General features: G+C 34.8%; 1 protein-coding gene across 1 annotated transcript; it reads right to left on the bottom strand.

The window, feature by feature from the left end:
- Nucleotides 1-1,842: 1,842 nt before the first annotated feature.
- Nucleotides 1,843-11,941, bottom strand: LOC118265104 (leucine-rich repeat-containing protein 40). Its single transcript, XM_035577818.2, has 12 exons — nucleotides 11,659-11,941; nucleotides 10,869-10,964; nucleotides 10,331-10,515; nucleotides 9,581-9,784; nucleotides 9,324-9,447; nucleotides 8,391-8,560; nucleotides 7,709-7,851; nucleotides 7,045-7,230; nucleotides 6,163-6,306; nucleotides 5,181-5,369; nucleotides 4,113-4,304; nucleotides 1,843-3,078 (listed from the first exon to the last, which is right to left on the bottom strand). Exons 1-12 carry the CDS (start codon nucleotides 11,777-11,779, stop codon nucleotides 2,970-2,972), a joined length of 1,863 nt encoding a protein of 620 aa, XP_035433711.2. The 5' UTR covers nucleotides 11,780-11,941; the 3' UTR covers nucleotides 1,843-2,969.
- Nucleotides 11,942-14,692: the final 2,751 nt, after the last annotated feature.

Raw genomic sequence — 14,692 nt, 5'->3', positions numbered from 1 at the left:
ACGTGCTATTTCCCTGAGAAGTATATAATTTTCACAAATCGTCGGATATTTCACAAACATCCGTCAAAAGGATGACTTCTTAATTCGCGGACACAGTATGAATGACTCCACCCATACATCCTCCGACAATGATGGCTTGGTCATTATGCGGCCAGGATTTGACTATTGCGCGATTCTATTCAGTCACAAAAGCATGTGCCTATGTATGTATGTGTGTAGATACCTGCTGGGCGATAAATGATGCACATCGACTTTTGGAAAGACACAATCGGTCAAGTTGTCCTGTACTGCTCTTGATAAAGAGCCGCTAAAACTCGAGTAGTCGAGCACTCTCCTCGAGCACTCTCCTCGAATCATTAAAAGGTTTATACAAAAATACCTATAAAGGTTTGTTTGTTGTACCTATACATAGTAACTCACTAAATTACCGCATACAACTTAATGTGTGACCAGAATCCTAAATACACGAACACAAATAAAAATAAGATAAGCCCAGTCCCTACCCGACCTAGAAAACCAATCTGTTATGTTAATTCAGTAACATTCATTGTATTGTTATGTAAATAGTGTTTGGACGAGTCGCGGTACCTACCAACTTGATAATACGCCAAATACCAACATTACGTGTGCATAATGCAGCTGGTACATTGTGTACGTACCTAAGTACTGCATGGCCCTTACAAGACAATCGTCATTTTTTTTAATGCTAGTGATTACATGAACTATCATTTACATGATTTCAACCTCCTCGCAATTTTCCTATGCGATGTTTTGTTATGCAATTTTCCTGTACCTAGCAAGGTGGATCGTGAATAAATGTGTTGGCATGTCTAGATGCTTATTTACTGCTGGCTATGGACAAAAACTGAAGGTAATTATGCATTGTTATCGTTTGTATTTATTATGTTCAACGTCTTTACTCTTTTATGAAGCACTAACCGTTCCTAATGGGGACTGACGAGGTAAACGCGTTGCTTTGTGTAATAACATTGTAGGAGATAAACCTTATGATGAGTTTGCAGTCAAAATATCGACCATGTCTTACTATTCAGAATCACTATATAGTATAACCCAAAGTCGCTTTTCTGTCCCTTTGTATGTTTGAATCTTTAAAACTACGCAACTTTTTAATAGATGATTCGAGAGGAAGGTTCATATGTGAAATTCTTGCATATTATATCACCATTACACCCATGCGAAGTTGGGGCGGGTCACTAGCATGAGAATAAACTAGAAAATATCCTCTGGAAGAAATCGGCAGTATTCCAGTAAGTGATTTTTGTAATAAGCGTGTAATTTTTTACTCAACCACCAAACTTATTTTTACCGTTGGTAAATACTTTTTTAAAAATCCATTCGAATATAAGTCGGTAGGTACTAATCTGATACCCTGCTATGACCTAAACAAATCTAAATAATGCTTCTATTAAAAAAAATACCTACCTAAGTACCTAGTCACACCTGTAATAACGTTTTTGTGTCATGTTAATTACCAGCCTGACAGCGCTATGATAAATTATACAGATCTTCAAAGTCACGTAACATTATTTATACATTTTATTCTATACCTAGTTCCCTACACAATAACGACTACCGTGATCTATACAGCTAATAACAGGTAATGTACTGTGACTTCTAACTTTACCTTAATAAGGTACAAATTGTATTGCATCTCAACTACTCACAGCTGTTAATAGTTGACACATGCACTTCACACTTTGTCTTCCTAGATACATGTCGATACAATTTGTGAAAACTGACGTTTATAGCGTAGTACTAAGGTACATTTTACGGTGTAAGGTTGTGAAAATAGTAAGAGGGATTAACAATAATACAGACATGAACTTTCAAAGCATATATTTCATAATCACGCGATATGCTCAAAGATTTTCAATTTTTATAATATTGTGCTCATAATTTTTCAACAAACTTGTGCTTTATTCCATTGTATAATATTTCCATGCACTCAAGCAACATAAAGGGTGTGTATATTTTACAAAATAAATGTCAGGTACTTCGAACAATACTTTGGTTGGATTTCAAACAACTTGTTACTTGTTAGATTCCTAATCTGATGATTAATTGTACTGATTAACATGGTTAATTTTTTAAATCTAAGTACATAGATTTTTCGTAATTTTAAATACTAGAACAATCTATTGTCAAATATGAACATTACTTGTACCATGTAAGCCTGATACTGATAGATTATAGATAGCCTCATACACATTCAGACCAATGCATTCGCAGTTGCATTGCTATAAAACAATATGTCCAAAAATATTAAATATATCCTTACGTTTGGCAATAACATATTGAGTAATCTGCAGTCAACCCATTTGTAAATACTTTTCCTATGTTTAATACACAATTTAGTGATATTTCATGACATACTTTCTATACTTCACAACCCATAACACTACATGTTATTCGTAGCTACCGACTATGTTAGTAACATAATTTAACAATCCATAACAAAAACACAAAATATAACGAAAAGCTTTCACAATAATGAAATAAGCAATAAATGATTTACCACAATCAGGTACGCGAAAAATAATATTTGGCTAAGTAAGCTGACTGCGTTTCGTATGGCAACACTTGGTGACTTGACGTTCCACAGATTTATTGTGAAAGTTCACTCGACTAGTGTACAAACATTTATTTACATACATTTTGGTATATTTTCAATTTTATGTAACAACATTTATACAAATTCTTAATCTTTTTAATACTTTTGGATTTTTTCACATTTTTATTTGAATTTATTGCACTTTACGCCAAAAACAAGACAGGTCTTTATTCAAAATATATCTACATGTTAGAGGATTCAGTTTGTGCGTTTGGGACAACAAAATATTTGAGGATCGAAATCATAACATTGTAATGTTTTTGTGCTTTTCTCTAATGTGAACTTGCAGAACAATCTTTAGTACGTTACAGCGTGTGGGCCATAGAATTGAGTAATACTAATTGGTGGGTATACGGTCCCTTAGGTAGGACAGTACGGAGGCGGTGCCCTTAGCGAGTATGGCGTGCCGTGGTTGTCGAAAACAGTTCCCCATCAACTCCAGAGTTCTGAAACAATGGAATAATTCTAGAATACAACAGAATACGGCACTATTGTTTATTTGAGACGCTAGCTTGTCAATGCATAATGAAAAACCGGCTCGTGTGGTATCATAACACGGAATACTTCCCTTTTATTAACGTTCTTAGTTTATTGTAAACATATGTGACACAAATGACAACAATCGATGTTGGAATGTCTAATATTAAAAATTAGACTGGTATTTTATTAGTCGAATCGTCGGGAGCGCGTTTACCGAACAAAGAGGGAGGAAATCGACTTTTGAAAACCAAATTAAAGACTTAACATAATATATTTTTATTCCTCGAACTGTTGTCTCTAGAGTAATTAAGTGATATATTGGTATAGACAAGTTTTATGTTCTTCAAGCCCTGTTATACTAAATTAATTAATATTAATTATTTATTAATTTAAATATTATTAACTTGAATATTAATTATTAATTAATTTATATTAAAAAATAAAATAAAAAATGGCTGTTAGGCTTGTTATACTACCGATAAACATAAAACGTATATTTGATTTTGGTTACTATATCTATGTTGTATAAGTAATGTAGATGTAGGTATTTATTTTTTAACTAATCAAACTTTCGCAAACTAATTTTGTTGGCAGCAAGACACGATGAGTTTTTGTTTCGTATAACAGTAGTCAAGAGGTTAATTGTTTTGTATACTTTTAGAAATTACTTAGTATGTTATAGTTGACGCAAAAAAATAATAACGTCACACTGTGTAAAATCTCTTATAAAATTGTTGTTTGTGAGACTTTCGTAAATCCAAAATACTTATGTTTTCCGAATTAGAAATTGAACTTGAAACAGAACAGAAAACAGTTGTAATTCCATACACTTGACCCACACGGCAGGCAGTATGTGATTCCTAAAGGGTGTAAGTGAAGGCATGCTCCATTGTAGGTCGCATTATTGCTTACTACCAGACGAGATAGTGGACAAACGCACTCCCAATAAACAAAAAACATCTCAATGTACCCTACCCCGTAAACTAGTTACTGGACTGACCTGAGATGAGTGAAGTGTCCCAGTTCAGGAGGCACTGTGAAGATGCTGTTGTTACTGAGGTCCAGTACTGCCAACTTCTTCAGCCTGGCGAGCGCATCCGACGACACGTTGATCTCGTCAATCTTGTTTTCAGCAGCCAACAGTATCTCCAAGTTATCCAGCTCGTAAACACACCGAGGTATCTTCGTGAACCTAGTATAATATAAATATTTACAAAACATAACAGAGCATGCCGTAACACAATGCTTTTGTACTGTGGTGACATGAGCTCCATATAAAATAAGTCTTTATTTCTTTGGTAGGCAAATCTATTGACAAATAGGTCATTATGACTGGCTAATATAAATATACTGTCAGTAATAATGACTACAGTCGATAGGTTTGCATCTCTTGATCATCATCATCATGATCTACATAGTTAATATCAATGGACTGCACGGTTGATGCGATGGCTGGGCAACTGGCTGCCGTGCAACGTGTAGCGGGTTCGATTTCCGCACGGAGCAACTCTTTGTGTGAACCACAATTTGTTGTTTCGGGTCTGGGTGTGATGTGTATGTGAAATTGTATGTTTGTAAGCGCACCCACGACACAGGAGAAAATCCTAATGTAAATGGGGCAAAAAAAATGTCCAGATCAGCGCCTCAACTGGTACATGGTACAACTCGTACCAGGTTCGCCGCAAGCGATCAGTAGTCCGACCTTAGCATCCCAATGACGTCACAGTGCGAGGTGCACAGATAATTCGTACGGGTTGTAGAGGTACCGTAAAACGGGGTGAATAGAATCAAATCAGGGGTGAATAGGAACATCATTTTGTTGTGTTTTCACGTAATTTAGAACTATTTACACCATTTTAATATTTTTTATTAATTCATTATTAAAACCAAAAATGCTCTATTAAAACCAAAAACATGAAAACAAAATCCTAATAAAAAAAAAATCTATTCATCCCCTGAGTTTCTATTCACCCCATTTTACCTCAGAATTGTACAAGGAACTGAATGAGCTGAAACCTGGAACTACCTTCTGATGCTGATGTGTATTCAAATTAACTGCAATACTAACTTATTATTAGAAATGACTAGTTCTCGCAAGTTGTGCAAGTCGCCGAGTTCTGGAGGTAGTTCCATGAGGAGGTTCTTGCCGAGGTCCAAGTACTGCAGCAGTCGGCAGCGGTTGATGTCGGCCGGGACGCTCGACAGGTTGTTCGACGACAACACTAGCGAGGACAGCGTGTCACTCACTTGTACTATGCTGCAAATAAACATTATACTTGATTAACATTGTACCTTTTTATGCAAAAATGGGTGGATTGTAATACTCAATGTTCGCCAATAAAGTTCTAAATCCCATGTAAGCTGGTGAGCCTATGAAGTAGATTTAAATTTTTCATAACCAGCAAAAAGTTAACATACAAATCTATACTATATTATAAAGCTGAAGAGTTTGTTTGTTTGAACGCGCTAATCTCCGGAATTACTGGTCCGATTTGAATAATTCTTTTGTATTGGATAGCGCATTTATAGCGAGGACAGCGTGTCACTCAGGCTTGTACTATGCTGCGAATAAACAGGATACCGAGCTTAGACATTGCGCCTTTTTATGCAAAAATGGGTGGAAATACTCAATGTTCGCCAATAAATTCTAAATCCATGTAAGCGGGTGAGCCCGTGAATAGTTTAAAAATTTTCATGACCTCATTTTCATTTGCGTAACGCATTAGGATACACAGACCGTTATTATGAAAATATATTAGGTACTACAAACATACCTACTTACTTTATGTTATTATAACTTATTGTTGTCAGGATTTTTTCGGTTTTTCGAAAATTTCTCAGTGGTAGCACGGAGTCTGGAATTGTGGCCAGTATATGGCAATAGGCTCACCCCTTATTACACGGGACTTATAACACAAATGATGAAAAGTGGGTGTACATTGTATAGCGGCATTACGTGTCATAATGAGTACCTCTGCCTACGCCTTCGGGGATAAAAGGCGTGACGTTGCTGTTGTCAGTTATGATTCCTTATTATAGTTATGACTTACCCACTGGGTACTGCAGTGAGTTTGTTTTTAGAAAAGTCGATAATATGTACTTCTGCCTCGGCCGCCGCTTTGAATACATGGTCCGGTACACTCGTCAATTCCCGACAAGGCACCATTAAAGCTTGACTCTTCTTCAGTGTATATCTAAAACAAAATTGATTTGTTAAACAAAACACGACATTAAACCCAATACGTTAAAGTAGAAAATATATAATCATTCTAATACTTGTTAAAATTTATTACACTTAAAATTGAACTCTAAACTTAACTGGATAAGGTTGAAAATACAATTTTAATTCTTTGTTGAAACACTATTGAAATTCCACCTATTCATCAGTTACTGTGAACAGTGTATCAATCGTACATTGGATTTAGGCCTTTACAGTCCATTCACCAAAGTCAAGGACATTAAAAGAGTATGTATACTGATTGTATGGGGGCATTATGTGTGTAATAATAACACACCCAGCTTACAGTAGCCAATCTTAAAAAAAAACGTTACTGTAAGTATATAAGATTGGCTACTCTATTTATGGTTAGCTACCAATTAAACAAGATCGACATATTTTGTTTTAAACCTAAATGCATAATAGCCTTCTAGACAAAACGGTAAATTATTTTTGAAAACAATAACATAGATTTGACGATAGACTTTCTTCGAATTTACTAACATGTCTAGAAACTTAGGTATAATTTAAGAGAAATAAATGGGTATACAAAAGTGTGCTGATTTTTATATTAGGTACTTATCTTATACAAAAATCATAGACAAGTATCGTCTTTGACATTCTGAAAAAAGTATTAAATTGGACTAGCTGTAAACTACCCTTCTATGTAAATTGTTGCCTCGTAATATCAATAGTAATAAAGTAGTAGACTCACTTATCAGGCCATTCTTCAGGAGTAAGCCTGGTCTCACTGACGACCTCCTCAGTGATGCGGTCTCGGAGGTACTTCATCATCCTCTCTGTCCCTCCTCGGATCACGTCCTGCCTCACAAACGATAACTTGTTGCCCTCCATGTTGATGCTTTGCAACTGTGATAACAAACCCAGGTTCCTTGGTAACCTGAAAAATGGTTGTATATCAATATGTGTAGTTATCCTGCTATATATGCGCGCGCCTCAATGAGCCATCAGACCACCACAGATGGAGCCCAGCAGGGCTGATGCCGACCCGGAGCTGCGGACTACCTAGCGAGTTACCGGGGTCCTGCTCGAAAAGCAGGAGTAGGAACGGGATGGTTTTTAGTCAGTAAAAGTCTGACACTCCCTCTTGCCTCGCGTAACGCAGGAGAAATCATTGAATGATTTTCGCCGTTCAAAAAATAAATCCTACTATGTAGAGTAAGCTTTTAGTTCAGCAGTAGACTGTTTCGCAAGCTGTCCATGATCTAGATTGAAGTGGTAAGAAAGAATTATTTCATTTTCCGCAAGCCTTACAGCGATAGGGAAAACGAGAGCGAAACCACAGGAGAAACAACAGACACATATTCTCTTCATGGTCCAGCTAAAATTATGATATGTTATGACAACAGTGAGCTCACTTATTCAAATTATTGTTAGTAAGGTCCAGCCTCTTCAGTTTCTGTAGCAGTGAGATGTTCTCCGGCAACACTTCCACTTTGTTATCCCTGATGTTCAACACATTCAGATGCTGCATCTGATCACAGAACTCCTCTGTTATCTCCTGTAACAAAACAATGCGTTTGAATTAAATATTAATTTCCAATCTTCCTAATCCCTGATACACCAACAACCCTTAAATTCCTAACCCCCAAAAGGCCACGCACTTGTAACGCCTCTGGTGTTTCGAGTGTCCAAGGGCGACGGCGATGGCTTACCATCAGGTGATCCGTCTTTTCTTGGTTTATATCATAAAAAATTAATCAACATAATTAATACAAGGTAGCGATCAATGTATGTTTGCACTTTGCACATCACTTCAGAAAAACTGCACCAATTTAGATAAGATAAATGGACAAATTCTTTAGTAACGTCAAGGCACCTGTGTGAAAATAAAACATTATTTATTACAGTCATTAAGCTCTTCGTTGGAATATTAAGATAGAACATTGATTTGAGAGTATCAACATTATGTTACATGTTCAAGTTCAAGGTCCCTCAATTTTAGGATCCTCAATAGAATTTTAATATTTATTTTATAAAAGCATTTTCAAATTGTCTACACTACTCATCCTTGTTTTTAAAGTATAAATGAAAAGGTACCTTAATATAATTATTAGCCAAGTACAACTCTTTCAGGGCTGCGCAGCCATAAAAGTCGGGTAGTTCTTCAATGTCGTTATGATTCGCATCCAGTACTTCCATCTTCCTTAGTTCTCCTAATGGAGGTAGCTTCTTCAGATTGTTATTGCTGATATTCATTTTTCTCAGATCTGTAACGAGTATTAAGCATCTATCATAAAAAAAACTATTTGAGAAAAGCTCTACTAGTTTCAAGTCGCAACAGGACTCTTAATTATGAGTAACGTGCGCTGCGCAGTGACGTCATGAGGCGCGGTTCTCTGTATGAGATTCATATTTATATTTATGTAAAGATAAGCGGCATTATTCCAAATACTGAAACACTAGAGTCGAACTTAAGAACGAAGTCTTTCGTGATGGGTAAGTGGTCAGTCAGTCATGTAATATAATCAAAACAACAATTAGTCACGTAGCGCTAAGACAACACATAATAATGCATTCTCTACCGGCAACTCGGTAATCAAACTTAATTACACTGATAAAATTCTTCAGACAATTGTGTTTTTATAAAATGACTTTTAAAACATAGCACTTAAGGTTCGAATTCGGTTAAAACTTTTAAGATTCTTCTACTTTATAATCATTGTAAGTTTTTCAAAAAGTATCATTATTGCTATGGAGATAAGAATGATATTTGCTTGCCAATGTAAGTGTTATGCATTGGACAAGAGATTTAATGCATTGTAGCAAAATTATTTATGTCAATTAGAGCCATAATAAATATTCATATAGATAATGAGTGTTTCTTTATTTAATACAGTCAAAATTGTAATAAAATTAAATATATTTTGTCAAACATTTTGAAGGTTTGGTTCAACCATTACAAGTTTGATGAAGATATGATATATATTGATATAATAATACCATCAATTACCTAATATTAAAAATGCTTACCTCTGAGGTTAACAATATCAGGAGGAAGCTCGTCTAGCTGATTGTGCGAAAGATTAATTTCCACTAATCTCACCAAATAGCCCATACCTGGAGGTAGTATTGTCAGTTTATTGTGCGATAAGTCCTGGAAAGAAATATAATATTTTTAACAGTGTAATTACTTAAACATTATACTTTAAACATCCATCATAGTTTTGAGTAATATTATTCTGCAAATATCTTTATTAAAGAAATAAACTTGGTAAAGAGTCCCTTACCAAAAAGTTCAGCATAACAAAATCTCCAAAATCGGCTTCTATTTTTGAAATCTCATTATGTGATAAACTCAGCCAGCGTAATTCAATTAACTTATAAAACTCTTTGGGGAGTGCTGTCAGTTTATTGTGCGCCAAACTCAGGGTCATCAAATTCTTTAGTTCACCAAACTCCGGGGGAAGACTAGATATTGCATTGTCATGTAGCTGAAAAGAAAAAAATTCAAATTGTTTGGTTCTACTCATTACTTACTAGACAGGCAAATAAATACATTCATCAAAGTAAAAACAATTCTAATAAGAGACAAATTAGTAAATATAAATTATATTTATTACTTGCAGAAATTAAACCTGTCATGGAGAATACTCTTCCCACTACCATTCCCAAAGTTCCATACAAATTATCAATCTAATTTTCTTATCATAATGAATGAAGTAAGTAAAACATAATTGTTTTGCAACAAATAACTAAGTCAAGCATTAAATAGTGGCAAAAAATATAAAACCAGTTTATGGGTAATTAATAACATACATCAAACAGGATAATTATCCTTGAATTTTATTACTCACATGAAACATTTATTGGTCTAGCCAAAAATAAGTATGTGCATATAGTGTACAACATTTAAATAGATTTAATAGATTAATATTGCAACTGGTATCAACAACTTTAGCTACATACATATATAATATAGAGTAGTAAGTAATTATTTATTTGTAAAGTGAAATAGCAATTTACATTTTCTCACTCACCTTGAGGTTGACGAGGTGTTGCAGATACTTGACATTGCCAGATATAACTTTAATAACATTGGAGCTAAGGTCAAGGGTCTTCAAAGGTTCAGCTGTCCACCACTTGTTGGTATCCGGCCTCGTGAAGTCAACCTCCTTGCTCTCATCCAAAATTAACTCATCAATTTTCCAAACATTATCTGGTACTGTAAAAACATTTAAAGATGAAATATTTATCTTCAAACAATATTCTAAACAATTTAAAATACCTAAATTAGCTAGCTAAATACAATTAGCAAGATATTCTTCTAAATATTCAACATTCTAAATACTTTCTAAATAAATAATGTATGCATTCATAAATATCTATATAAAAGGTGAAATTTTAATATTTTTATATCAATAGAATAATGAGCGAATGAAATTTTATTTTTTTATATAAAAACAAATAACAATAAGCTTAAAGGATGTGAGTCAAATAACAATGAACTATACCAAATACCCGTTTTGTTGCTATAGGTGCCTCGGTACTTAAATTTATTAAATAATTACGTCTCACCTGTGCCCAGTCCCCTGTTGCATAAACTGAGTTGTCCTGTCCTCTTCGCAGATTTAATCAAACCAATTGATAATTCATTTTCGTCTGCCTTTTTATCTTGAAGATGAAACACAGATTTATTACACACTTTAATACGTGATTTAGAATGTGGCCTGTTCGACATTATTTTTATTTTATCACAGGAGTGCACTTTATTTTATTGCTGAACTACTGAAGCGAAATCATTATTGTTTTTGTTGAAGTCGACATAAGCAGGCGTACACACTAACGTGTTGTTTACATATTTTTCTTTCCACAGAATAGCATAGATCACAAATGGTAAGTTTTATCACATTTTGTCAGTGTATACGCTTCAATATATACATTTTTTATCAGTAATGCTTAATAACATATTTTTTTATCAAATAATAATACGAATCAGTATATCAAAGCCCATCTTTATACATTTTAAATTTATTATGTGATAAATGTAAACATGCCTTTATAATAAAATGTGACATTTCTGAGCATAGATTAAAAATACTTCCACAGATCTACATATTGAATTATGCTCGTGCACAGATTGTATCTAATATATTGTAGTTCCTCACATTAAGATAAAAAAGTAATAATAATATGGACAGAAATCAAATTAAACAAATCATTATTTTATAATCGCTTAGGACAATTTTGTTTAATTATTGATACTTAGAGAATAGCCAAGTAAAGCTAAAAATATCGATCTACCTACCTCCACTACAAGATTATGTTAGGGAGAAGATAGGAAAATATACAGGTAGACTACACATACCTTGAATCATCACATTTGGAAATGGTAAAGGTAATTCTATCGTATCATAGCAATTTTTCTTACGAACATGGTTGACATTGACATTGCACATATCATCTGGCTCACGAAACAAAGGCGACATTACCTATAAATTTTTCTTATATTACTTCACTTTACCATAAATTTAGGTAAACAGTTATTACATAATTATTGCTACGGCACTGTATTTATGACACGTATAAGTTCATTGATATCAGAATTATATTTTTATACCTATCTGTTAGTGGCACTGTCATAAATAAAATAAATAAGACCCGGTTTTGACATTTATTTTTTGTAGGTTTACAATTTAAGGTTTTATTTCATAAAACATGTTACAATCACAATCTTTTTAGATTTGAGTCTTTTTAAAGATTAAGTTGAGCACCTTGTGATGCCGACAACTCAAAGAAAATGTTCCAAAATAACTTAATTCAAGCCCTGTACCTTCCTACTAATTTAAGTTTCGGCAGAGGTTTCGGGTACAACTACAGCCTTATGTGTAGGTAGTTACTGTAGTCAGGTAGTTAACTCAGGTACTTATCTACCTACTTAGTGCATTATTTTGTTGCGAAAAAGCGAGGCGTTGGTATCTAGTTTAAATTCAGATCACTTTACTTGGTAAAGTCATTAAACCAGTACCTAGACTCTTGTTTGATATTTTCCTTAACAAACTTCTGCCGTAAGAAACTTAAAATTAGATTATGGACGACTTTAGAACATAGCTTTGGTTATGTTTTATTAAGCAGATAGGTACCTCTGTACCTACCTATGTAGGTATGTCGTGTTGTATTTTTAAATTAACGAGGATTATATAAAAAACGAATTACAATCGTTACTTGGTTCTTCTGTGTGTTTATATGGACCTATATTTTTCTTTTTTTTTCAATTAACATTGCCCCACACTAAGATTTTCTCCTGTGTCGTGCGTTTACAAACATACAATTTCACATACATATGACACCTAGACCGGGAACAACAATTTGTGGATCACACAAAGAGTTGTTCCGTGCGGGAATCGAACCCGCTACACGTTGTGCGGCAGTAGGACCAAGCAGTCAATTCATATTAGTTTATTATCAATATTAGTTTAGGTTCATGGTTTACAAATAGTTCGATGCCTGTGATGGAAGATGGAACCAGGCCAGCTGCTAGGCCCTAGCAAGTTCTATGTATTCATGTATTGTTCCATTCCATCCATCCACAAAGTAACGCATTGCGCAACCATGTTCTAACCGTGTTCTACATAGCAGAACAAACGAACACATTGATAAATCTCAACAAGTACCTACCTAAATATTAGTTGATTGTATTTTAGATATAAAACAGTATTTCCGCTTAGCCGCTTTGGCAGGAGCTGGTTCACCATTGATGTACCACGATAACCGGGTCGAAGGACGGGATCGGCCTGATGTGCAGTTCAACTGCATTCGATCTTCGAGGCGGTATCGAGGTGGTAACCCTGATATTGTTGGGCCACCTTCAGGAAAAACTGGAAGATGCAATTATACCACACTCGGTCACAACCATCATAAATAGACGGCATTCCTCGAAGAGGATTTTCGTTTGTTACATAAGATCATGAAGTGTAACATGCTAAAAGGGTAGCTTCAATAGAGTAGGAATCTACGCCACAATATCGAAAGCGTTTTATCCAGCGTGCTCGATACTTGCATAGGAAGGACACTAAGAAAATTAGTCAATTTGCATAGAAAAGGTGATGCATTTTAACTGGAAATTATCGAGCGGTTCAAAAGCGGTATACGTTGCAGTGCTGTACCTTTGCAACGTCACGCCTTTTATCCCCGAAGGGATTTATTTTCTGCTGTATGTCGAGGTGTCATGATACCTACAATTTACTAACTGGTTTTGTTTATTTTTAATTCGATTTGGTTATAGGCATTAGGTAGGTAGGACTAGTGCCTAATTAGGTGCCTCTCAAATATAAAAAGTAGTTATACCATTTTTTTATTTTGGTCGGTTTTCCTTTTGTTTAATATTTTTTTTCATCATGGTTATCTATATTATTCATTTTGGATTATGATCTTCATCAGATAAGTACTTTGAGTATCTCTGATGGCTAATCTACCGCAACGTAAGGTAGGTAGGTAGTAATGTCGTATGTAATTTTGTTTTGGAATTGAAGTTATTTTACCGCGGCGGGCGTCACTTAGCACTTACTTAGTTGTAAACTAGAGCGCACAAGCTCAACCTACTACGGTTGTTTATAGGTTTACTTTAGAGAGTAAAATAAAAAGGTAATTTAAAAAACTAAAAAACCCGACTGCGTTTCTTTATAATATTAAAATGAAAAAACCCTAAAACAAGAAAGTCATCGTAAAATGTAAGCAGTCGGGACCCATTCTTAATATAGACTTTGTGAGGGCACATACGGCTGGCTTTCTAGAATGGGTCCCGACTGCTTAAATTTTACGATGACTTTCTTGTTTTAGGGTTTTTTCATTTTAATATTATAAAGAAACGCAGTCGGGTTTTTTAGTTTTTTAAATTACCTTTTTTATTTATTTTTTTTTATATTTTGATATATCCAGTGTCACTCTCACAGTAAATACGAATCCAACGACACCTCTCAAGTCAAAATCCATCAAGCCGTTTAGGCTAGAGAGTGAGAGATATTCGAATTTGGCGCCAAAAATCCGCCATTTTGTTTTTTTATTATTTTTATATATCTAGTGTCACTCTCACAGTAAATACGAATCCAACGACACCTCTGAAGTCAAAATCCATCAAGCCGTTTAGGCTGCAGAACGTGCCAAACAATTATACATACATACATACATACACTCGAAAAACATAACCCTCCTTCTGGCGCAGTCGGGTAAATATGTATAGTCCGTTAACTGTGTCTGATTTACTCATGATCATTTTAACTAAGTTTTCGTTACGTGTGATCTGTAGCAAAGAAAAACAGTCAAATAACCACAAGTACCAAGGCGGCTATGCCGGCGTTAGGGGGGGGGGGGGCGTGATGGGGCGATGGCCCAGGGCGACAAAT

This window comes from Spodoptera frugiperda, chromosome 28, assembly GCF_023101765.2.
Source record: "Spodoptera frugiperda isolate SF20-4 chromosome 28, AGI-APGP_CSIRO_Sfru_2.0, whole genome shotgun sequence".
In the NCBI taxonomy this organism is placed as follows: domain Eukaryota; kingdom Metazoa; phylum Arthropoda; class Insecta; order Lepidoptera; family Noctuidae; genus Spodoptera; species Spodoptera frugiperda.
The sequence above is the reverse complement of the archived record's forward strand: the minus strand, read 5'-3'. Positions and strand labels throughout refer to the sequence as shown.

Excerpts from the sequence above, each read along its gene's own strand:
- LOC118265104 (XM_035577818.2), bottom strand. The coding sequence starts at position 11,779 with ATGTCGCCTTTGTTTCGTGAGCCAGATGATATGTGCAATGTCAATGTC. Across the intron at positions 10,965-11,658 it reads TCCAAATGTGATGATTCAAG|ATAAAAAGGCAGACGAAAAT; the intron begins GTATGTGTAGTC and ends TTCATCTTCAAG. Across the intron at positions 3,079-4,112 it reads GGACACTTCACTCATCTCAG|AACTCTGGAGTTGATGGGGA; the intron begins GTCAGTCCAGTA and ends CCATTGTTTCAG.